This window comes from Myxine glutinosa, chromosome 1, assembly GCF_964187855.1.
Source record: "Myxine glutinosa chromosome 1, kmMyxGlut1.1, whole genome shotgun sequence".
NCBI lineage: Eukaryota > Metazoa > Chordata > Myxini > Myxiniformes > Myxinidae > Myxine > Myxine glutinosa.
In genome coordinates this window covers 402,758,686-402,782,131 of record NC_136261.1, presented here as the reverse complement: position 1 = coordinate 402,782,131, position 23,446 = coordinate 402,758,686, and the positions used below count along the sequence as shown (strand labels likewise).

Sequence of the window (23,446 nt, the reverse complement as noted above, 5' to 3'; positions counted from 1 at the left end):
AGGGGGGCCCTCATCCTCCATGCTGGTCCCTTTTTGGCAGAACAGGCGTCGCATCTCCGACACCAGTCCTGGATATCGCGCCCCATATTAACCCAATAGAACCTCCGGAGGACCCGAGATGTTGTCTTTGTCCTGCCCAAATGGCCGCCGGAGCGGGTACCATGCACCTGTTGTAATATGACGTTCTTAAATTTGTCAGGGACTATCACCAGCCAGGAAGTTCTCTCAGAGGGAACCTCCACCCACTTGCGATACAAGATGTTGTCTTTCAATTCCAGGGTCTGCCACTGAGCCCAATACGCCTTCGTTTGCGCCCCGAGGGGGGTGACCTCTTCCCCCTTAGGTCTTTGCCCCAATTTGACCCATTTGTTCACCGGTCCCAGGACGGGATCCTCCTGCTGGGCCGTGCTCCAAGCCAAAGTTCCAAATTCTTCACCTGCGGTTAGTGGCAAAATTGGCCCTCTCACCCGGGTTGCACGGACGACGAGGATCGGGGCAGAATCGCCCAATTGCTCCCTCTCCTCGTGTCTCGCACAAAATTTACAGTTTTCTCCCAGACAAGGACGCCGAGAGAGTGTGTCGGCATTACCAAGGGCTTTCCCGGCCCTATGGGTCACATTAAAATCGTACTGCTGCAACTTTTCCAACCACCTTGCAATTTGGCCCTACGGTTCCTTGAACCAAAGGAGCCATTGCAAGGAGGAATGGTCAGTTTGAACCAAAAATTTCCGCCCATACAGGTACGGGTGGAAATGGTTCATGGCAGCCAGCATAGCCAATAGTTCCTTGCGGGTGACGCAATAATTTCGTTCGGGCCTACTTAAGGCCCAACTATAATAAGCAATCGCTCTCTCCACGCCCTCCTGTGTCTGAGACAAAACTGCGCCCAATCCTTCCTGACTTGCATCCGTGTCCAGGGTAAATGTCCCGTCACTAGTGGGGTATGCTGGAATGGGTGCGGATTTCAAACACCCCTTCAATTTTAGGAAGGCCTCTTGGCACTCCCTTGTCCAATTAAATCGCGTCCCCTTCTCCGTAAGCTGGTGGAGGGGACGGGCCAACTCTGCAAATTTCGCCACAAAGCGCCGGTAGTAGGAGCAGAGTCCCAAAAATCCCCGCACCTCCTTGATGGTATGTGGTGCGGGCCACTCCTCCACCGCTGTAATTTTGCCTGGGTCTGTTTTTACCCCCTCGCGACCGAAAACGTGACCTAGATAGGCCACCTCTCTTGCAAACAATGTGCACTTACTCGGAGTCAGCTTCAACCCTGCCTGTCTGAGGCACCCAAACACCTGGTCCAAATTAGCTATCGCCTGGGGGAATGTTTTGGCATGTACTAGGATGTCATCCAGGTATATCAGGCATGATTGCCATGGCATGCCGCCTAGTACATGTTCCATTAATCGTTCAAAGGTGGCGGGGGCGTTACACAAACCAAACGGCATCACAGTGAACTGATACATCCCCTTACCTGTGGAAAATGCCGTTTTCTCCTTCCCTGTCCTATCCATCTCCACCTGCCAATACCCACTCTTGAGGTCTAAAGTCGAAAACCAATTTGAGCCCGCAACTGCATCGAGGGTATCGTCAATTCTTGGCAGGGGATATGAGTCCTTGAGTGTCACGTTGTTTAGCTGGCGATAGTCCACGCAGAAACGCGTGGTCCCATCTTTCTTTTTAACCAGCACAACAGGTGACATCCAGGGACTTCCCGAGGGCTCGATGACGCCTGCATCGAGCATCTTTTCTACCTGCTCGTCAGCTTCCGCCCTCTTGCTCCAAGGGAGCCGTCGGGCGGGCTGACTAATAGGCCGGGCCTCACCGGTGTGGATCTGATGTTTCACCAGGCCTGTACGTCCAATATCCTCGGGGGACAAGGAGAAGAGATCCAAATGGGATCCAATCAGTTTGTGTAAGGCCTCCCTCTAGGTACCTCCCAACTCTACGCTACTTCGATTTACCATCTCACAAATGGGATCGGGCCAATTCCTCGTATTTATTGAAGGCTCCCCCTGGGGCCGGCTCGGCTGGACGTTCTCGCCCCTCACTAACGCGACTACTCTAACTGGGGTGCAGCCAGCTACCTTCGTGCCCCTCACTATAGTGCGTGGTTCTGTGCTGATATTAATTACTCGGACGTCCACCACCGGCCCGTCCATTTTTACAAGGGTGCGGCCCACGATTAAACCAGGTATGGATCGTGCTGCCTCCGGTTTGACCGGGCCGCAGAACTCCTGCCATGTTGGGCGAGCTGACCATCGGGCCGGCATTATGGCCTCGGCCCCCGGAGGGATGGTCACAGCCTCAGGAGCCTCCAGCTCCACCCTTTCAGCTGTGCTCACCCCCTCCAATGGTAGCTCTTCCACTCCCACTTGCAGGATCCCCCGGCTCAAGTCAATTTTACAACCGCTGGCAGTCAACAAATCCAACCCTATTAAGCATGGGCCGCACACCTCCGCCACCCAAACCTCTATCTCTCTCTTTACCGACCCCAACTTGAGGGTCACAAAACCACGCCCTATGATCGGAGCCGTTACCCCAGTAGCCAGCGGCAAACGATTATTTTCCAGACGCTGGATTTTACCCCAGCCGTCTGCACTCCAATTAAGGATCACAGGGCTGATGATCGAGGTGCTGGCTCCTGTGTCCACAACGGCGTCTACCCCCACACCGGCAATTTTGCATCGAATTGTCAAACTACCTGTTCCAATTTGGCCACAATGAATGACCTATCGCGTCAATGAGGGCTCTGCTCCATCCCTTATTGCCGAACACCGCCCTGCATGCTCGGCACCTTCTAGTTTCCCGGGCTCTGGCGGGGGGGTGTCTGAGGTCGGCTAGGCCGATCTATACGGGGCGGAGTTGAGGGCATCGGCTGTCGGGGAGCGTCCCGGCGCGGAGCTCGACACTCCCACGCACGGTGACCCAGCCGAGCACAATTATAGCACCTCACCTGGTAAGGTGCTTGCTTCCGGTACTCCAAATCCCCCCCCCCCCCCTGAATGTCCGAATTGGCGTACTTTGTCGTGGCCCACCGGGTGCCACCGCCGGGGCCCCCTGCCATGGTCCAGGCCCCGCCAGACGCCGGTCCACCAGCCTCCGGACCATGCTCTCCAGGTCAGGGCCCCCTAGGGGGGCCGCCACCCATCACGGGCCCTACCTGACGCACCGCCACTGTGTGGCGCTCGCCTCCCCGAGCCAGGGGCCTCGCTGCTTCCCAACGGGCTGCAGCATCGGCCGCCTGGCTCATGGTCTGCCGGCGCCACATGGTGAGCTGTTGTCGGAGCTCCAGATCCGGAAGAGCCTGCATAAAGTGATCCAGCACCAGGCTTTCCTGGGAACTCGCTGCCATGTCCGCGTGTGCGATTCCTACTGCGTGGCGAATGTCATGGGCAAGTCTCCTGGGGTTTGCGTTTTCGCTGAGCAAGCTGAGCTTTAACAAGCTCGCTTTGCTGTTCAATACCGAATCTATTAATTAAGGCCGCACTGAGAGCTGGCAGAGTGAGAGCACCCGGTGGTAAAGCTGTCAGCACCTCCGCCGCTGCGCTGCGCAGTGCCCCCACAAGGTATACTCCACCTTCGTGTTGATTCCAACCGTTGCCCCTACATACATATTCGAACTGCGCCAGGTACGCCCTCGGATCACTCTTGCCGTCATACGGTGCGAGTGGGACCTTGTGGGCACCTGAAGGCCAGACCCTGTGTGTCGCTCCTTGCGAGGTCAGCACGGGGCCAAACCGTTCGGGCCCCCACAGTACACTATTCCCAGGGGGCTCGCGTGCATCCCCCGTCCCTCTAAACACTACCCCCGTTGGTGTCGATGCCTGGGTCACCCCTCCGCAACCCGCTACCCACTCCATACCCGCACACCCTTGCTCACCAATGCCCCTCGCATTCCCCATAGTCAGACCTCCTTGCACACCTCCTCTTTCCACACACTCTGTACCTGTCGCACACCTTACCAGCGGCCTCTCACGAACGCCCGGGTCTAAACCAACACCCAAGCTCACTGAATCTCCCCTCACACCATATATATTTCCGAGTATATTTCCACTCACCTCGGCACCCCGTCTTCGCTCCTCCTCCGCCACCTGCAAACTCTTTATTTGGTCAGTAAGCACATCATCACGATTTGAGTACAAACCTTGCACCACTTCCATCACTTCCTCCTTCAGCTCCTTTTTAGTCTCCCTCCATCTCTTTTTAATTTCACTTACTCCCTCTTCCACTTCCTCTAATTTTTGTCTCACCTCTTTTATTTCCCGGTGCGCCCCCTCAATTTCTTCCTCTAAGGCCACCTTGGTCGTTTCTATGTGCGTTCTTACTTCCCGTTCTTTTGTCTCCATTGCCTCTGTCATCTCGTCCAACCTCTTTGTCAACCCCTCGTGTACCATCTGACATTCCTTCTTAGTCGCTATCAGTTCTTTTTTTATTTCCTTCTGGGTCACCTTCAACCCTCCTATTACCGCCGTATTATTTTCCACCTGCTCCCCTAATTCTTTTTGTCCCACCGTCAGCTGCTCTAATCCCCGCGTCAGGTCTTCTATGCCCCCCTGTAACCTAGCCATACTATTCCTCACCTCTTTCTCCATGCGCTCCTCACCACGCTTTACCTCCTCACGTACCCCCGCGACCTCTTCGCCCACACCTCGCCTTATCTCCTCCCCCATCTCTTTCCTGGGGTCCTGGGCTGCTTCTAACCCTTCTTCTTCTAGCTCCCCCACCGGCATCCGGTCGCCTTGATTATCCATGGCACGACTTTAATTTGGGATGTTAAAATAAAAATTTCGGCCACTCCAAATTTCGAGTGCGTTAAGCGCACTTCGGGTCCGAATCCCACACCTGACACCAATTGTTACGGAAACGGGGGACGGCACTCCCGTTAGCAAGGGGGGGGGTTAATCCCCTTGGCCTGTTAAGCTGGCCATCTCCGCCGGTCCTGGTACTTGTAACGCTCCTTTGCGAGGTGGGATTGATCAGGGTTATTGGTCAAGGTGTTCTCCAAAATACCTTCACCAATCCCTCCGCAAAACAGGGAGACAACTACCGCTTGAAACCATGGACAAGATGGTATTTGCCGAGCGGGTTAGCAGTCCGCGGTTCGGGCCGTTAGCAAAGACTAACCTGATTCATAAGCGTTGGCCGAAATCGCACCACAGGAACTCAATGGGGAAATCACTAAAGCGATCGGACGAGGAGGAAACCAAACGGGTAAGAAATAACATGATTTATTATCATGTACACGAATCCAAAGAAAAAAAGAAGAACGAAGTAATTTACAGGGAAGAGGAAGAAGCAGATACACAGGGCAATCCTTAGCTTATACAGTCTTAACTTATACCCAGGGACAGGACAACACAAACAGACTCACATGAATAGGGAATTGCAGGTAGGATTGGTTGGAGGGAGAAGAAGGGTCTGTGCAGAACGGCAGGGCTGGAAGGTGCGGCGGGAAATCGTGGCAACGACATCCGCTCCAGCTCCACGCTCCAGGCTGGAAGTGAGCAAACGGTGACTCGACGTATTCGGCTTCACACCGGCAGCTTTCCCAGGCACCTCTGCCTCCTGCGTTCTTTCACGTTCAGCTGGATCACGCACCTCCTCCACAGAACTCTTGATTCATGCTCCCTCCCTCATCTCTCTCATCTCTTTGGTAGATGCCGCCCTCATCTGTTCCAAATCATTCCTCTGGGCATCCAATTTACCTTCTAACCCGATTTTCATCTCCTCTATCTGATTCCCCATTTGTTTAATTTCCCGGGCGGATTGCTCCCCTATTTCCCTCAATTTGCCTTCCATAGTGTTTTCTAACCCCCCTAACCCATTCTTCACCCCTTCCATTTGGTTCTCCTGGGTGGCCATTCTATTTTCCAACTCCGTTAACCCATCCTTCATTTCCCCAATTTGATTACCCACGTCCTTCAGTTGGCCCCCCAATTTACCTTCTAGCCCTTCCAACCTGTTGTCTAACCCCTCAAGTTTATTGTCTAACCCCTCAAATTTATTGTCTAACCCCATAAATTTATTGTTTAACCCCTCAAATCTGTTGTCTAAACCCTCAAATTTGTCTAAACCCTCAAATTTGGCTTCTAGCCCCCAGATTTGATTTCCCATGTCATTTCTCAACTCCCCGATTTGATTTCCCAATCCTCCAATTTGGTCGCCCATCTCATTTTTTAATTCACCAATTTGTTCACTCATCTTGACCATAAGGGCCCTCATTTGTGCCATCCAGAGGTCCAGATTCACTGGTGCTGCGGGCTTTGCTGCCGCAGCCATGTGTGAGGCGCCGTTCTGTGCTTCTCTACCCTCGTGCGCGACGCCGCCATCTTGTGCACCTGAAACCCCCTCTACCACATCCTCATTGCTCTCCTCCTCCAATTCTCCCAATTCCTCCCCGGGATCCTGGGTTGCCTCCAAACCCTCTTCTAGCTCCCCTTCCGGCATCCGATCACCTTGATCATCCATGTCACGATTTTAAAATTTAGATGTTAAATAAAAAATTTCGGCCGCTCGTAATTTCGAGTGCGTGAAGCGCACTTCGGGTCCAAATCCCACTCCTGACACCAATTGTTACAGAAGCGGGGGGACGGCACTCCCGTTAGCAAGGGGGGGTTAATCCCCTTGTCCTGTTAAGCTGGCCGTCTCCACCGGTCCTGGTACTTGTAACACTCCTTTGCGAGGTGGGATTGATCAGGGTTATTGGTCAAGGTGTTCTCCCGAATACCTTCACCAATCCCTCCGCAAAACGGAGACAAGTACCGCTCGAAACCACGGACAAGATGGTATTTGCCGAGTGGGTTAGCAGTCCGAAGTTCGAGCCGTTAGCAAAGACTAACCCGATTCATAAAGCGTTGGCCGAAATCGCACCACAGGAACTCAATGGGGAAATCTCTAAAGCGATCGGATGAGAAAGAAGAAATCAAAGAATGGAGGAACAGGTATTTATTAACTACGATTTACACAAACCAAAGAAGAGAAGAAAAGAAATGTAATTTACAGGGAAAGAAGACACAGTGCAATTCTTAAAAACAAGCTTAACTTATACCCACAGGACAGAACAAACAGACTCACACGAATAGGGAATGGCAGGCAGGATGAGAAGGGTCCGTGCAGAACAGCAGGGCTGGAAGGTGCGGCGGGAAAACGCGGCAACGACGTCCGCTGCAGCTCCACGTTCCGGGCTGGAAGTGAGTAAACGGTGACTCGACGTATTCGGCTTCACACTGGCAGCTTTCTCATGCGTCCTCCACCTCCTGCACTCTCTTTCCCATGCGTCTCCGAAGCTCTCTCAGCAGAACCGCCACTTGCGCAAGCACCTCCCTCAAAACCCTCTCTGTGGGGGGCTTCCCGTAACGGGTTATATAGCCACGCCCTGGAACCTTCACGAACCTGCTCGATATTTCTTTCTCCGCCCTCTCAAGCCAAACCCACTCATTCTTGGTTGGTCGGCAAGGGCTTTGTTGGCTCCACCTTCTGATGACGATGGGCGGGCAAAGCCCTTCTTCTTCGAGCTGACCACGTGCGCAATGGAGGCGAATGCTGTTGGCAATAGCGTTTTGGGGCAATTGAAAAGGGATGATCTATCTTATTTAATTCGATGCAACGCAAAGTCAACTATTAGAGACATGGACTTACCTGATACACATAATAAAGAAATAACTATTGAGAGATCCTATGATTTGCTACGTGGTGCGGTGGACTAACCAGGGGACGACCCTTGACCTTTACACAAATGGAGGTATTTACAAAGAATCATTACATTATTTACAAGGGGGTATATTTACAATCAATTACACAAAGTGCACGGTTTCCCAAATCCGTTACAATATATACACATTGGTTGTACCTCTAAATATATCTTCACATTGATTGCACCTGTTATCGACAGAATAGATCTTCACATTGGTTTAAAAGTAATATTTGAATGAAACGCACATTTGAGGAAGAAGAATCCGTATTGTATCGTGAGGAGAGTGAAGAGTTCAGGTTAAAGTTCATTTCACACCAAATAAGATAAACAATGAACTTATTAAAATTATATAAACTTTATTATAATATAAACATTAATCAGTAATCACAACGTCATGAACGAGTAAATGATTTTATTGATTTGAACCCAAAATAACGGGATCAGTTCATGATGAAAGTTTATTTCACTAAACGTACAAAATGAACGGAATCACCATCATTCAAAACCCCAATGGCGGGTTTAACGGGGACCATGAAGTTTCCCACGAACACGCACAGGACCCGCGAGTCCCCGAAACACGTCAACTCTCCCGCCTCGCAATCCAAGAAGAACCCAAACCGTTCAGGATCCCGCGGCACGGACAGGTCGTTACATTGATCGTCGTGAAATGCGGAGTATTCGTTATCACGTTTCTCTAAACACCAAGACTCGGGATTCCTTCCCAACATGCAACCTCTACCTCTCCGTTTCCTCCCCATGGAGTTTAAACAGATCCCGATTCTGCAGAAACGACACGACCTCACATCGACCTCCCAGTAATGACGACTCGAGGAGAAACTCTCACGGGAAACAACTTGTGTGTGAAAATCAAACCGATCAGGATGTTTCGGGTATGGATTCTCGAACACGGTTCGAGTCGCCGTCCTGAGGCTGCGGGAGATCTCGAACAATCGATGTGCAGAGTTTGGGTCCAGACTCGGGGTCCGTCCATCTGCGCACAAAACACGGGGTCACGGACATTGTTAGACAAACGGACAGAAACACAAACACATTTATGTTTTTATAAACTTTGGGAATCACATTTATCACAAAAACTTTTGACAATTGTTTTATTTATTTACTTCACTTCACCAGCGACAACTTCTATTATTTATTTATTTACTTCACCACCAACAACTTATATTATTTATTTACTTCACTTCACCACCAACAACTTATATTATTTATTTATTTACTTCACTTCACAACAAACGACATATATATTTACTTCACTAGCAACAACTTATATATATTTACTTCACGACCAACAACTTTTTTCTATATTTATTTTCTTCACTACCAACAACATATATTATTTATTCATTTACTTCACTACCAACAACTTATATTATTTATTTACTTACTTCACAACCAACAACTTATATTATTTATTTATTTACATCACCACCACCAACTTCTATTATTTATTTATTTACTTCACTACCAACAACCTATATTATTAATTTATTTACTTCATTACCAACAATTTTTTTTTTTTTTGTATACAAGATCGAGGCTCGTGAAAGGGCTAACATTAATCACACAGAAAGACAAACCAACACGTAAAACATATAACATGGGGAGCGGTAGACAAGATGGGGAGAGAGGGGAGAGGACACAAACACAACATTTGAGAGGAGGGACATCGAGAGATCTGTGGGAGGGAGAGGACTCTGGGGGGAGGGGGGGGGAGAGGCAAGGGAAAGGGGGGTGAGGTGGGAGAGGTATAAAACTTATAGACACTGCAAGGACTTCCAAGAAAGAAGTTGGAATTTCAAACAAAGTAGATCTGGGGTGAATTAGTGGGGGAAGAAAAGATCAAGGTTTTGGATGGGGGAAGATAAGAGATGGTGGTGAACAGCTGTTTTAAAGACCTGGAGGGAGGAGTGGGATTGAAGGGAGTGTGGGAGTTTGTTCCAGAGGTGGGAGAAAAGAGGAGTGAAAGAGTGAAGGTGAGCAGAGAGCCTAGATTTCGGCAGTTTAACCATCAGAGGGTTGCTGGTAGATCTTGTGTGACCTGCAGGAATATTTGGGGGACAAAGCACAGAGAGAGCTGGGGGAGCAAGGCCGGAGAGGAGTCGCAAGAAGACAGAAAGACCACCTACCTGCCTGCGGTGAGTGAGTGAAAGGCCCTCGGAGATAGCTTCTTCGCGGGAGATTCCAATGATTCTGAAAGCTTTGGTTTCAACAGCGTGAAGCCGAGCGAGGTGTGAGGCAGGAGCACCGGCCCATAGGGGAGAACAGTATTCCATTGAGCTGCGGATGAAAGCCTTGTATGTGGTGAGGAGCTCAGGTGTGCAAGGAAAGACTTCGCACGACGGAGGATGCGCAGTCGGCGACGAGCTTTGGAGGCCAGCTTGGAAATGTGGTTTTCCCAAGAAAATCATGGCAGATAGTGAGACCCAAAAGCTTGAGCGACAGAACTTCTTGGAGAGGATTGTTGAGAAAGTAGATGGGAGGGTTGTCCAGTCGGTCTTTTCGAAGAGACATAGTAAGAGTGTGAGATTTGTCAGGATTGAAAGACATGTTCCACTTGTTTGTCCAGTCTGATTTTGTTCAGGTCTTCAGAGAGTGAGGAGGCTGCAGACTGCCGATCTGAGGGAAGAGGAATGGAGCGGCAGAGAGTGGAGTCATCAGCAAAGAGATAGAGAGGATTTCCCAGAGAGTCGGAGAGATCATTGATAAAGACCAGAAAAAGCACAGGGCCCAGAACACTGCCTTGGGGAACTCCAGCCTGAACAGGAAGGGGAGATGAGAGAAATCCATTCAGGGCCATATGTTGACCACGACCAGAGAGGAAGTCCGCAAGCCATGAGTGGAGATTTCCATGGATACCATAGGAGGAGAGTTTGGTGAGCAAAGCTGGGTGCCAGACCGTATCGAAGGCACGTGATACGTCAAGGGAGACAGCTCTGATTTCCTGTTTGGCATTGAGGACCTCCATCCATTGTTGAGACAGCAGAAGCAGCATGTCCAGAGTAGAATGACCTGGTCTGAATCCAAATTGATGATCGGAGATCAAGCCATTGGAGAAGAGGAAGGATTTGATATCCGAAGCAATAATGGATTCCATGACTTTGCTGATAATTGGGAACAGGCTCATTGGTCTGAAGTTGCAAGGATCTGTTTTATATTTTTATATATAAATTATATATAAATGTTTTATATATAAATAAATAAATATATCATATATTATATATTTATTTATTTGACTACCAACACCTTATATACTGTTGCGGTTTTAGAACCCCTCACTTTGTAAATAATAACTCTTGTAAATATCCCATCATTAAAAGGTTAAAGGTCGCACCCTAGATAGGCCACAGCAACACGTAGGACACCATAGGAACTTTCAGTTATTTCCTTAGTCTGTGTTTAGTTGAGGCTGTGTTCCCAATAGTTGAATCTGCGTTGCATTAATCAAATAAGGTAGGCCCCATTAATCACATTCGAACCTCTCTCTCTCTCTCTCTCTTCAAGGTACTCCATCATGCCCACCTCCAGACGGGGCTTGTCCCTCCCAATGCTCTCACTCGGTTTTGTTAGCAGCGTTCGCTGCATTCAAACGCCATTGAACACGTGGTCAGCTTGGAGAAGAAGGGGGCGGAGCGCCAGGAATAAGGCGTGGCCCTGTCAACGACCAATCAAGGGCAGAGCCGGTGAGCCCTCGCTGACCAACCATGGCTGAGGTGAGCTTCCTGGTGGGCGGAGCCTAAATTGCACGGCTTGATTTGGAAGCGGACTATATAAGCGCAAGCGCGGCACTCTTATACAGATGAGAGGAGTGCAGATGAGTGGCGTGACACAGAGGAGTGAGGGAACGGTTGAGTGGCGTGACACAGAGAGTTGGAGAGAAGGTGGTGCGTGAGGCGAGTTGAGTCGAGTCGAGTTGGTTTGAGTTATTGCGAAGGACTGCGCAGGGAGCCGATCCATATGGACTTGTGAAGGACTAACCCCCCCCCCCCCCCCCCCCGCCAGATATAAGGTCTGATCGCGCGCCAATTGGACACGCTCGCTGCCTGCCCGGGTTTTCGCCCCGGTACGAGTCTACACCTGGAGCCGGACCTCAACGCCCAACCATCTGCTTGGACCTTCCTCCCTTACCATCTGCTTGGACCTTCCTCCCCTACCCATCACCATCCCGTGTAAGTCTGTCTGTTTGTCCTGGGGTTAAGTAAGACTGTTTAGTTCAGATTGCCCTGTGTCCTGCTTCTTCCTCTTCTCTTATACATTCTTTCCTTTCCTCTTCTAATTTGGTTTGTAAATAAATTCACCCTGTTCTTCCTTGGGTTTCCCTAATCCGATCGCTTTCGTCCTTTCTCAATTGAGTACCTGTGGCACGATTTCAGAAACCGCTCAGAATCGGGTTTAGTCTTCTGGTTAACGGCCCGGGCTTCGGATTGCTAAACCGCTTGGCAATTTCCATATTGTCTGCAGTCCAAGCGGGAGCTATCTCCCTGCTTTGCGGTCGGATTGGCACTCAGGTATTTGGGACTCTTTTGACCAATCACCCTGGCCAATCTCGACCGGAAAGGAGCGTTATAGTTTCCAGGATCGGGGGACGGCCAGCTTAAAAGACAAGGGGATTAACTCCCCCTTGGTAAGGGGAGCGCCGACCCTGAATCCGCAACAATTGGTGCCAGGAGTGGGATTTGGACCCGAACCAAATTTTTTATATTAAAAAAAAACATATGGTTAAAAAATTACGAGCGGCCTAATTTTTTTATTAAACATCCAAATTAAAGACGTGCCATGGATGATCAAGGCGGCTGGATGCCGGTGGAGGAAAATGACGGGGTAGGGGAAGGGTTAGAGGCAACCCAGGACCCCAGGGAGGAAGTGGGTGTAATGGAGGAGGAGAATGAAGAAGGTGCGGTCGCGGGGGTTGCAGGCGCACAAAATGGCGGCGCCTTGCACATGGCGACGAGCGCCGCACGCGTGGCGCAAGTGGGAGGGATGGACATGTAGGCCCTCATTGCGCAGCTGCAGGCAGCCATACAATTGGGGGTGGACGAAACGAGGAAACAAATTGGGGGATTGAGAAATGATGTGGGAAACCAAATTTGGGGATTGAAAGAAGGATTGAGTAATTTGGAACATAGAATGGGGGAGCAATTGGGAAACCGCATACAAAAATGTGGGGAGAGCATTGACCGCATGGCAAGCTGGAAAAGCACACGGGTACGCGATGAGGTAACACGGCTAGAGGAGCGCGGGAAAAGCGAAGCTGAGCAAAGCACAGTCACGTGGACAGGTATAGAAATCGCGACTCGGGGTGTGAAAAACCTGACGGCCGCCAAATTGGACAGGGCAAATTCATATACACCGGCGGAAAAAGAAAAGGAAATGGAAATAGTTGAAATCGGGATTCAAGAGATGGCAGAGATAGAAATTAAATCGAGGGAGGAAGAAATGGAAACTGCCCAAAGTCCGTATTCACATCACGATGCTGTGCTTAATAACCAAATGGAAAGTTTGCAGATGGTGGTGGAGCGAAGAAGAGGAAGCGCCAAGGTGAGTAGGGCTGTATATGGTGCTTAGAGGTTTTGCGGAAGTGTTTGGCGCGAGAGGGTTTTTCGTGCGCTTGGGATCGATACGGCACCCGGGCGCTCGTAAAAGGTCCGTGGTGCGTGTTGTGAAAGAGAATGGCACGCGTGTGAGAGAAAAGTGTGTGCCGGAGCGCGAGTGTGGAATGGAGTGTGGAACGGCGTGTGATACGGAGTGTATGTGTGAAACCGAGTGTACGGAGAGTGACACGGAGAGGGAGTTGGTTGTGGCGAGTGAGAAAGAATGCACACCTGGAATGGTTGAGGAGCGTGTGCGAGAATGTACACCTGGGTTGGTTGTGGAGCGCATGATTGGGTGTGCGACGAGGGATTGCACACCCGTGGGTAGGTGTGCGCTGAGTGGGTATGTGCAAGAGTGCACACCCACGAGTGGTACGGAGTACGTACCGGGAAAGTGTGCACAAGAAGGTGCGCGAGAGTGGTGTGCAACAGAGTGTGCGAGAGAAGAGTGTGTACAGAGAGAGAGTGCGGTGATAGAGTGCAGGGAATGTATGGGATGTACGAGAGGCGTTGGAGCGCCGGGTTTTGTGAGTAAAGAACGGAACGCGTGGTATGAGAATGCAATCCGGGCATCGACGCTGACCGGGGCAGCGGTTAGGCTGACAGGTAGCCGACACGAGCGCTCGGGGCGTGGTGCTCTTTGTGTGCTGCGGGGGCCGGCCGGGATCGTAGTCGCGTCGCTCCTGCACGGAGCGTCGTGCACGATTCGGGCCGGGCTCCGCTCTGTATGGTCGGTGCCGCGTTGTAGCGGCGAGCGGCGCGATTCCGGGGGAGAAGGGCCAGGTCTGACCTTCGCCCCTGGCGGGGGCGGTGTTCCGACCAGGTGAGTTTGGGTCATCGGGCCGGAGACCGCAAGGGTCCGTGCCGGGATGGACCCTGGAATCTCGGTCCGACAAAACCTCCTCTCCAGAATCGATGCCGGACGGACCCAACCTACAGTAGACCAACCATCCGCACAGATAGCTGGCTTTTCGAAGTCGAGCTATGGAAATGTATTTCCCGCACCGAGGCTCGTAGTGTAGTGGACTGATAGTAGTAATGGTGATAGTGATGGCGAATGGTAGTTTCACCATTCACCTCACATCATTCTCGGGCACATGAGCAGTAGTTTTATGGGGTATGGCGGTGGAAACCTAGCCCGGGAGGGTTAGGATAATGGTTAGGATCTAGAAATGACCATAGGTGACTTTAGATTTAAGTAGCGACATTGTACAGGTAGTGGGGACGTAGGTAGATTAGATGGTTGATAATGACGAGGGATGTGCAATAGCTTCATGGGATGACGGGAAGTACGAGTCTTAGAAGGGAAATAGGTAGCCAGATGATGCAGTGTGTTTGTAGTGAGAGTGATGAAATTCGGTATTGAGAGGCAATGCTCATGAAGGATGTGTGTATGAGCTTGAATTGTGTATGAGCAAGAGTATTGGATGTGTGTCATTGTGTGTTGAATGAATGGGCTTGCAGAGGGTGCAAGTGGCGACAGGTGTGAGAGCACAAGAATGTGCAAGTGAGAATGGTTGTCTGGAATAGATGGTCTGGAGTGAATGGAGCATGGAATGAACAGTGTGGAGTGGGAGTGTGGAACATCTGGAGTGGAGTGCATGGTGCGAAGGAGTGGATGGGGGAAAGATGGACCCCCTCCACGAACACCCGGGGAGGGTAGCTTAAAAGTAGGTAGAGGGAGTAGGTAAATTTGGTGGATATTGACATCTGTGGTGTGAGAGTGGCAGAGTACTGCTTGATTGGTGCATGAGTAAAGTGGAATGGCTGGGCGTGTGGCCTGTTAGTGAGAATGGTTGTTTGGGCACTCCGCCACTGTTAGTCTGTCGGCCAGGTGAGGTCGCAGGTAGGCTCTAGGAGCCAAGTTTGTGTTCAATGTGGCCCGAGGATCCGGAGGACGGACCCGGGTAGCCCGACGCCAGAGAGGGCGGTAGTGGGGTAAGGGAGCCGGAGGGCCTTCCCCAGGTAGGTTAGGGTGAGGAGCAGGTAAGCTCGGGTGGTAACGTGCAGTGGCGGAGGTGTGCAGGTGAGCGGACCTGCTAGGGGAGCCACACGACCCAGCCCCGAAATTGTGCGAGGGCACAGGGTGAAGAATCGGGGGAGTGAGACCCCAAATTGGTAGGCACCACAGTTTGGTCAATGGGAATTGGTTTTTAGAACCACATAGTGTAAAATGGCCAATGGTTTGGCAGGGAAAGACCCCGGGTAGTGTAAAGTGTTAATGTCATTTCGAAGTTAGTTAGGAGGAAATCTTTTCGCACCATCCGCATCCGCTCACATAGGTGACAGGACTCCACACCATATTTTGTGCAAATGTTTGGGAATGTTGAGACGCATCATGATGTGGGGGAGACATTGTTCGTTGTTCCATCTCTTCCTCCTTAGGAGGGATTGATGACCAATTTGGATTAGGGGAGACATGGGGGACAAGACGGGTAGAGACGGAATTGGTAAAGGTGTAAATGTGTAAATACGGGGTAAGGGCAAGGGTAGAGTAGGCGACAGGGGGGGACGAACGCTAGGGACGAGCTTTCTCCGCTCGCTCTCCAGCGCCCTTCATGTTGCATTATCTTGTTTTGATGTGTACCCTTGCGCCCTTGCCTGCTGCTGTGCTTGTCCTCCCTTCCCCACTCATAGATTTGTTTATTTTGGGCCCAGGGGGAGTGCGCAGGTGACTGCAGTTGTGTGCCCGCACCTCCGCTGCCTCCGGCCTGCACTGATGCACCATATGGACCACATGTCTGTGGCCTAATGCACCAGCTTATGGACCACACGTTCTGTGGCCGAGCACCACCATATGGACCATCATATATCTGTGGCATAGCACCACATATGGACCCCACGTTCTGGGGCCTGGCACCTCTGCTGGGGACCGGTCATTGCTGCCAGCAGCACTTGCTTACGGACCACGGTTAAGGTGGCACCTATGCCACGCAGGTGAACCACCTCGGTTGGCCCTGCTGGCCGTAAATAAAAAGTGGACGCGGTGTGTGCCCTTTTTGATTATTAAATAGACTGCAAGCAAGAAGATCAACCAGAACCAGTGGCCCAGCAGAGAAGACGGCACAAGGCAACATTGCTTATTATTTTAAAATGTTTGTTTTGTGCATTGTTTTCATTTGGGTGTTTCTTCGTGATGGTGCTTGATGGTGCTTTTTGGTGCATTTTCTAATTTGGTGCTTACGGTATGGTGTATCAGTGCAGTGCATGGCAATGATTTTTCCTTCTTCTCAAAAGTTCTGCTTTTGTTCCCAAAAAGACAGGTCCTGGGTTCGTGTTGTAAATAATCAAATTAATAGTGTTTTTGTAAATAATGCTCCCCACCGGCTTTATGTTTAGTTTCAAGACCATTCCGCAATTTGGTTAGTCTGTGGGCATGAGTCTGTTAGGTAGAATGCAATGCAGCAGGCGGGACATACTTAATTGTTAAAACCGTCGCACTCAGGGTGAGGTTAAAAGTAAAGGGTTACTACACCTGAGTGTCACACTAAGTGAAAGTTTTGTCGGCACGGGACGTGCCTGGAGGAAAGGAGGGTGCAGTGTTGCGGTTTTGAGAACCCCTCACTTGTAAATAATAACTCTTGTAAATATCCCATCATTAAAAGGTTGTAAATAATAACTGGCGGGTGGGGGGGGGGGGGTCGCACCCTAGATAGGCCACAGCAACACGTAGGACACCATAGGAACTTCTCAGTTATTTCCTTAGTATGTGTTTAGTTAAGGCTGTGTTCCCAATAGTTGAATCTGCATTGCATTAATCAAATAAGGTAGGCCCCATTCATCACATTCGAATCTCTCTCTCTCCAAGCTACTCCATCATGCCCACCTACAGACGGGGCTTGTCCCTCCCAATGCTCTCACTCGGTTTTGTTAGCAGCGTTCACTGCATTCAAATGCCATTGAACACGCGGTCAGCTTGGAGAAGAAGGGGGCGGAGTGCCAGGAATAAGGCGTGGCCCTGTCGACGACCCATCAAGGGCGGAGCTGGTGAGTCCTCGCTGACCAACCAGTGCTGAGGTGAGCTCACCGGTGGGCGGAGCCTAAGATCACGTGGCTTGCCTGAAGGGCACTATATAAGTGCAAGCGCGGCGCCCTTGGACAGATGAGGTAGATGGGTTGAGTGGCGTGACACAGATGATTGAGGAGAGACGGCAGATGAGTGGAGAGAAGGTGGTGTGCGAGGCGAGTCGAGTCGAGTTGGTTTGAGTTATTGCGAAGGACTGCGAAGGAGCTGATCCATACGAACGTGCGAAGGACTACCCCCCCCCCGCCCCCCCCCGCCATATATAAGGTCCGATCGCGCGCCAACGGTACGCGCTCGCTGCCTGCCTCGGTTTTCGCCCCGGTACGAATTGACACCTGGAGCCGGACCTCAACGCCCAACCATCTGCCTGGACCTTCCTCCCCTACCCATCACCATCCCGTGTAAGTCTGTCTGTTTGTCCTGGGGTTAAGTAAGACTGTATAGGTAAGATTTCCCTGTGTCCTGCTTCTTCCTCTTCTCTTGTACATTCTTTCCTTTCCTCTTCATTTGGTTTGTAAATAAATTCACCCTGTTCTTCCTTGGGATTCCCTAATCCGATCGCCTCCGTCCTTTCCTTCCATTGATTACCTGTGGCACGATTTCGGAAACCGCTCAGAATCGAGTTTAGTTTCCTTGGTTAATGGCTCGGGCTTCGGATTGCTAAACCGCTCGGCAATTACCATCTTATCCGTGGTTCGAGTGGGAGTTATCTCCCTGCTTTGCGGTCGGATTGGCACTCAGGTATTTGGGACTCCATTGACCAATCACCCTGGCCAATCTCGACCGGAAAGGAGCGTTATAACTTCCAGGATCGGAGGACGGCCAGCTTAAAAGACAAGGTGATTAACCCCACCCTTGATAAGGGGAGCGCCGACTCCGAATCCGCAACAATACTTTATTTATTTACTTCACCACCAACAACTTGGAGGGGAGAAGACGAGAGAGGTGTGTGAGATTGAGGAGGATGAGGAGGAGGGATGAAAATCCTGCAGATGTGACGCACAGTTTAACGTGACGTCACACACATTGATGAGTCAATCTGCACCTGTGAAACACCAGGATGAGAGTTTATAACTCGGTCCGGATTCAAACCAAGGTTAGACACCTTAAGGCACGTGTGCATACCTCTCCGACATCGTGCTTCACATGTTACTTTCATCCTCCAATTTATTTTTTCTTCCAATTCCGGAGATGTCCACATGGAGAAGCGAGCCACCATATCACCATGTAAACCAAGTGGCTTTGGCATTCCACGTTGCTCGTTTTACACGTTTATTTATTATTGGTATAATAAGTATAATTATATTAATATAATGAAAGCACATCGTACAAAAAGGGGGGAAATAAGACATTTATAGCAGGTGAAGCACCGCCCGAGGCACTGCACGTCGCTGCCGACCACAACATAGGTGGCGGGTAAGTTTAAAGAAGAAGAAGAATTTTTCAGAAGTAGATGGTTTCTTAAATTTTTTCCCAAGTTTAAATAAATAGTTTCTCGTGAGTTTGAAGAACTGGGTGGTGTATGGTGGTGTGGAAATGTAACTCATTGATTGGGAATGGTAACTCATTGATTAGGGCTGGTAACGAAGCAGATAGACGATTTCGTAAATTAAGTCAGGAATGTGCACGAACATGGTAATCTCTTGTCCACCTGGTCACAGCCCCAGGCTGGAGCACCCCCCTATTGTTTGGTAAATGGAACTCGCAGCAGGAGGGGAGGGAGCTGGTGCCAGTGAGACGACTGAGTAAGCAGCGGAGAAGGGATTACGATTTCAGCGGACAGAGGATTAAATGAAGTGTGCCGATATAAACAGAAGGGACTTTGAGCCAGGAGAGCACTCATCCTCAGAAGCCCTGCACGACGGAATGAACGCGTACCACGAGTTCGGCACTGCAGCCGAACAAGAAGGACTATGCGGATAGAGTTAACCTGGTCCATTGAGTTAAACGATATTATTTGGTAATGGAATGAAGTGAATAACCAGTTAATAATAAAGTCATGACCTTTTGTAAAACCTGTTTCCGACCATTGGCGTCTTGAGTCTCACCCTACCACTTCCCTGACAGTGGCACAAATGCAGGGAATAATAAAATTTGTTGTTTTTAGGTCACGTGGAACGAGGTTCAGGGGAGATTATGTGATGGCGCGTCGTCCGTCCGTCAGTCTGTAAACACTTGAAACTTCTTCAAAACCGCTGATGGGGTTGTGACAAAACTTGGCACAAATGATATTTGTTGTGTTGAGACTAAAGTTTGTTCACGACATTATTGAAAAAACAAACAAAAAAAAACTTCAGGGTCTAAGGGGGCCCATCCCTATTTGGCTATCTGGCTCCAGGTTTGACCCCCGGAAATAGGAATTTGGTTTTTCCTCTGAAACTACACACACAATTTTGATGATACTTCACCACAACCTTCACTACCTGTGGTGTACCAATGTTTGGTCACGGTAAAAAACGGGCCATAAGGGGAGGTATAGGGGGTGGGGGTGAGGAGGTATGCTTTCCCCCCAAAATATGTATATTTTTGATTGTTTGTTTAAAGTCTTATGATTATGTTCGTATGATTCTACATGCTGCCCTGTCTTCTAGCAACCATTGAAATTGGTTTAAAATACCTTTAGTGATTAGTCAGTGTAGTATACCGTTTATTCTTCAAGGTGAGCACCAGGGATATTGCCCATATTTCTACTCTTCAAAGGAAGGAACTAAATATAATAGACTCAATCTGACGAGGGAGCAGGGGTGTTCCATCCATTACCAAGCTGCTTGTAGAGCACTCACCAAGCAGCTCAAGCAATCAAGCAAGCCTCAATGTGGCAGAATTAAGACAAAATGGCCAAAGTAAGACCTGGAGCTGAGCGACCTGAACGCAAGCTGACCAAAGGTAAGTGTTATGTGTTCCTCCCCTGACCTCCTGGTCTCGGTATATCTCCCAACCGTACAAAAAGCACATCGTACAAAGGTCCGTGTAGAGGCGGGAGGGGCCACGGCAGAAAAAGATGTTATCCTGGGTTGCAATCCATCAATAATGAAACCCTCAATGAAACCATCAAATGAAACGATCAAATCAATAATGGAACCACACCAAGGGTTTTGAACAAACAATAATATATTATAAATCACACCGGAATCACGACACAAATAAAAATATCAATTCACCCTACAATCACTCACCTCACCCTCTCTGACCACTTAGCCATCACTATGACCATCAACATCCCCACCCCAGCACCAAGGCATTATCGCACTATCAACTTCCGTAAGCTAAACGCTCTTTCACCTACCTCATTCTCATCCAGCCTCTCTGAAAAAATGTCCACTTCTCCCTCCGTTGACCTCCACACCCCTTCTGACCTCACTGACTACTACAACCACACTCTCTCCTGCTGCCTTGACCAGCTTGCGCCTATAAAAACCAAAACAGTTTCTTTCACCCATTCTGCTCCCTGGTTTACCCCTGAACTCCACCTGATGAAAACTCGTGCTCGCCAACTTGAAAGACTCCGCAATAAAACAGGTCTTACAATTCACTCCCAAGCCTACAAGGACCACCTACAACACTACAAAGATGCCCTCTCCTGCGCCCGCTCCGCCTACTACTCTCAAATTATCCACTCTGGCTCTGGAAACCCAAAAGCACTCTTCTCTACAATAAACAAACTCCTCAGCCCCCTGAACACCACCACCCAGTCATTTACAGTAGACAACTGCATCTCCTTCCTTTCATTCTTCCAATGCAAAATTGACAACATCTATAACAGCTTAATCACCACCGCACCCACTCCCCCTCAAGCCACCCGCCCCCCCTTATCCTGCCAACCCCTGTCTCAGTTCTCCCTAGTCTCCCCTACTGACCTCTCTGAACTCCTCATAGGAATGAAAACTGCCACCTGCACTCTTGACCCCATCCCCTCCAGCTTTGTCAAGGCCTCCCTTCCTGCTCTCTCTCCACTTATCACTGCAACAATAAACTCCTCCCTGTCTACAGGCATCGTCCCACCATCCCTCAAAATTGCTGCTGTTACCCCCATTCTGAAAAAACCTGGACTCAACCCTGAAACCCTAAATAACTTCAGACCCATCTCCAACCTACCCTTTCTGTCAAAAGTTTTGGAACGCGCTGTAGCCACTCAACTCAAACATCACCTCTCTGCCAATAACCTGTATGAAACATTCCAATCCGGATTCCGCTCCAACCACAGTACTGAAACTGCTCTCCTCAAAATCACCAACGACCTTCTCCTCTCCTCTGACGCTGGCAACCTCAACATTCTCATCCTCCTCGACCTCAGCGCCACCTTTGACACCATCAATCACACCATCCTCCTCACCCGAATTGAAACCACCTTTAACATTACCGGCACTACCCTCTCTTGGATCAAATCATACCTCTCTGACAGACGCCAGTTCATCTCCATCAATAACTGCAAATCCCCGACTGCTCCCCTCCCCCAAGGTGTCCCCCAAGGTTCAGTTATTGGCCCCCTCCTCTTCATCCTGTACCTGTCCCCCCTTGGTCACTTAATCCGCCGTCATGGTCTCCAATTCCACTGCTTCGCCGATGACATCCAACTTTTCATCTCCACCAAGTCCATCTCCACCGCCACCCACTCTATCCTGACAAACTGCATCACTGAAATAAAATCCTGGCTTCAAATCAACTTCCTCAAACTTAACTATGATAAATCTGAAATAATCATCATTGGCCCAAAAACGCTCACCAAATCCACCCATAACTTTGCCCTCAACATCGATGGTTTCCCAGTATCCACCTCCCCTCACATCCGGAATCTTGGCATCATCTTTGACCAAACCCTCTCCTTCGACAAATACACTAAACAGATCACAAAGACAGCCTTCTTTCACCTGAAAACCATCGCCAGTCTCCGTCCATCCCTCTCCTCCACGGCTGCAGAAACCCTCATCCACGCCTTCAACACCTCCCGTCTGGACTACTGCAACAGCCTCCTCTATGGTTCACCCTCAATAATCATCAATAAACTCCAATGCATTCAGAACTCCGCTGCCCGTCTACTCACCCATTCCCGGACCCGTGACCACATCACCCCCGTCCTTTACAAGCTTCACTGGCTCCCCATCCCCCAGAGAATCCAGTACAAAATCCTCCTCTTGACCTACAAAGCCCTCCATAACGTGGCCCCATCCTACCTGACTGACCTCCTCTCCAGACACACTCCCACCCGCAACCTCCGCTCTGCTGGTACCAACCTCCTGACATCCCCCCCCGCCCATCCGGACCAAATTCAGATCCTGGGGGGACAGGGCCTTCTCCATCGCTGCTCCCACCCTCTGGAACTCACTACCTCACACCATCAGAGATACCTCCTCACTCACCACATTCAAAACATCACTCAAGACCTACCTGTTCAACAATGCATTCAACATTTAACCCACAGCATTTAACCCCTGACTATCTCTTCTCCTTCTCCTTCCTTTTGCTTTGATTATTTACCTATTGATTTTTGTCCTTTTGCACTTGTTTTTTGTACTCAGTCAAAGCACCTTTGGGCTTCTTGAAAAGCGCTATATAAAATAAATGTATTATCTATATAATAATACCGTAAGGACTCGACTTTGTTATCCCTTTTACGCCACACCCAGTGACCCGATGCCCACGGCACTAATGCATTTTCCATCTACGAACCGCGCTCTTTGTTTATCACGTAGAGCCATACTCGAAAAATCTGAATTCGCCGACTTTGGGACCCAAAAGCATCCGATTATTGGCCGATACGACGCCATCTTACGACACCATCGTATTGGCGTCTGCTGGGCGAAAGCGATGCGAGCCGTCCGCTGATTGGACAGTCGAGTGGTGTGATGGGTGGTGTGAACCAAATGGTCTTTTTATTCCCTTGAACATTTTAAATTAGGATATATAAGGAAACGTCTTTATCGTAATTTTAATAAAGTTAAATGGAGTGACGTTGCGATACTCGGGGTGCGTTGCATAAATCCTCATAACTCAGAGAGGTGTAGCAGGTGGCGAGATGTAAGGAAGCTTTTTTATTCCCTTGAACATTTGAAATTAGGATATATAAGGAAACGTCTTTATCGTCATTTTAATAAAGTTAAATGGAGTGATGTTGCGATACTCGGG

At 49.8% G+C, this 23,446-nt stretch overlaps 1 protein-coding gene across 1 annotated transcript in view; it reads right to left on the bottom strand.

The window, feature by feature from the left end:
- Positions 1-8,090: 8,090 nt before the first annotated feature.
- Positions 8,091-23,446, bottom strand: part of LOC137417223 (E3 ubiquitin/ISG15 ligase TRIM25-like) — a 49,310-nt gene continuing 33,954 nt past the window's right edge. Inside the window, exon 8 of the mRNA XM_068103058.2 lies at positions 8,091-8,684. Within this exon, the coding sequence (XP_067959159.2) occupies positions 8,152-8,684 (533 nt within the window). The 3' untranslated portion in view covers positions 8,091-8,151. The remainder of the gene's footprint in view (positions 8,685-23,446) is intronic.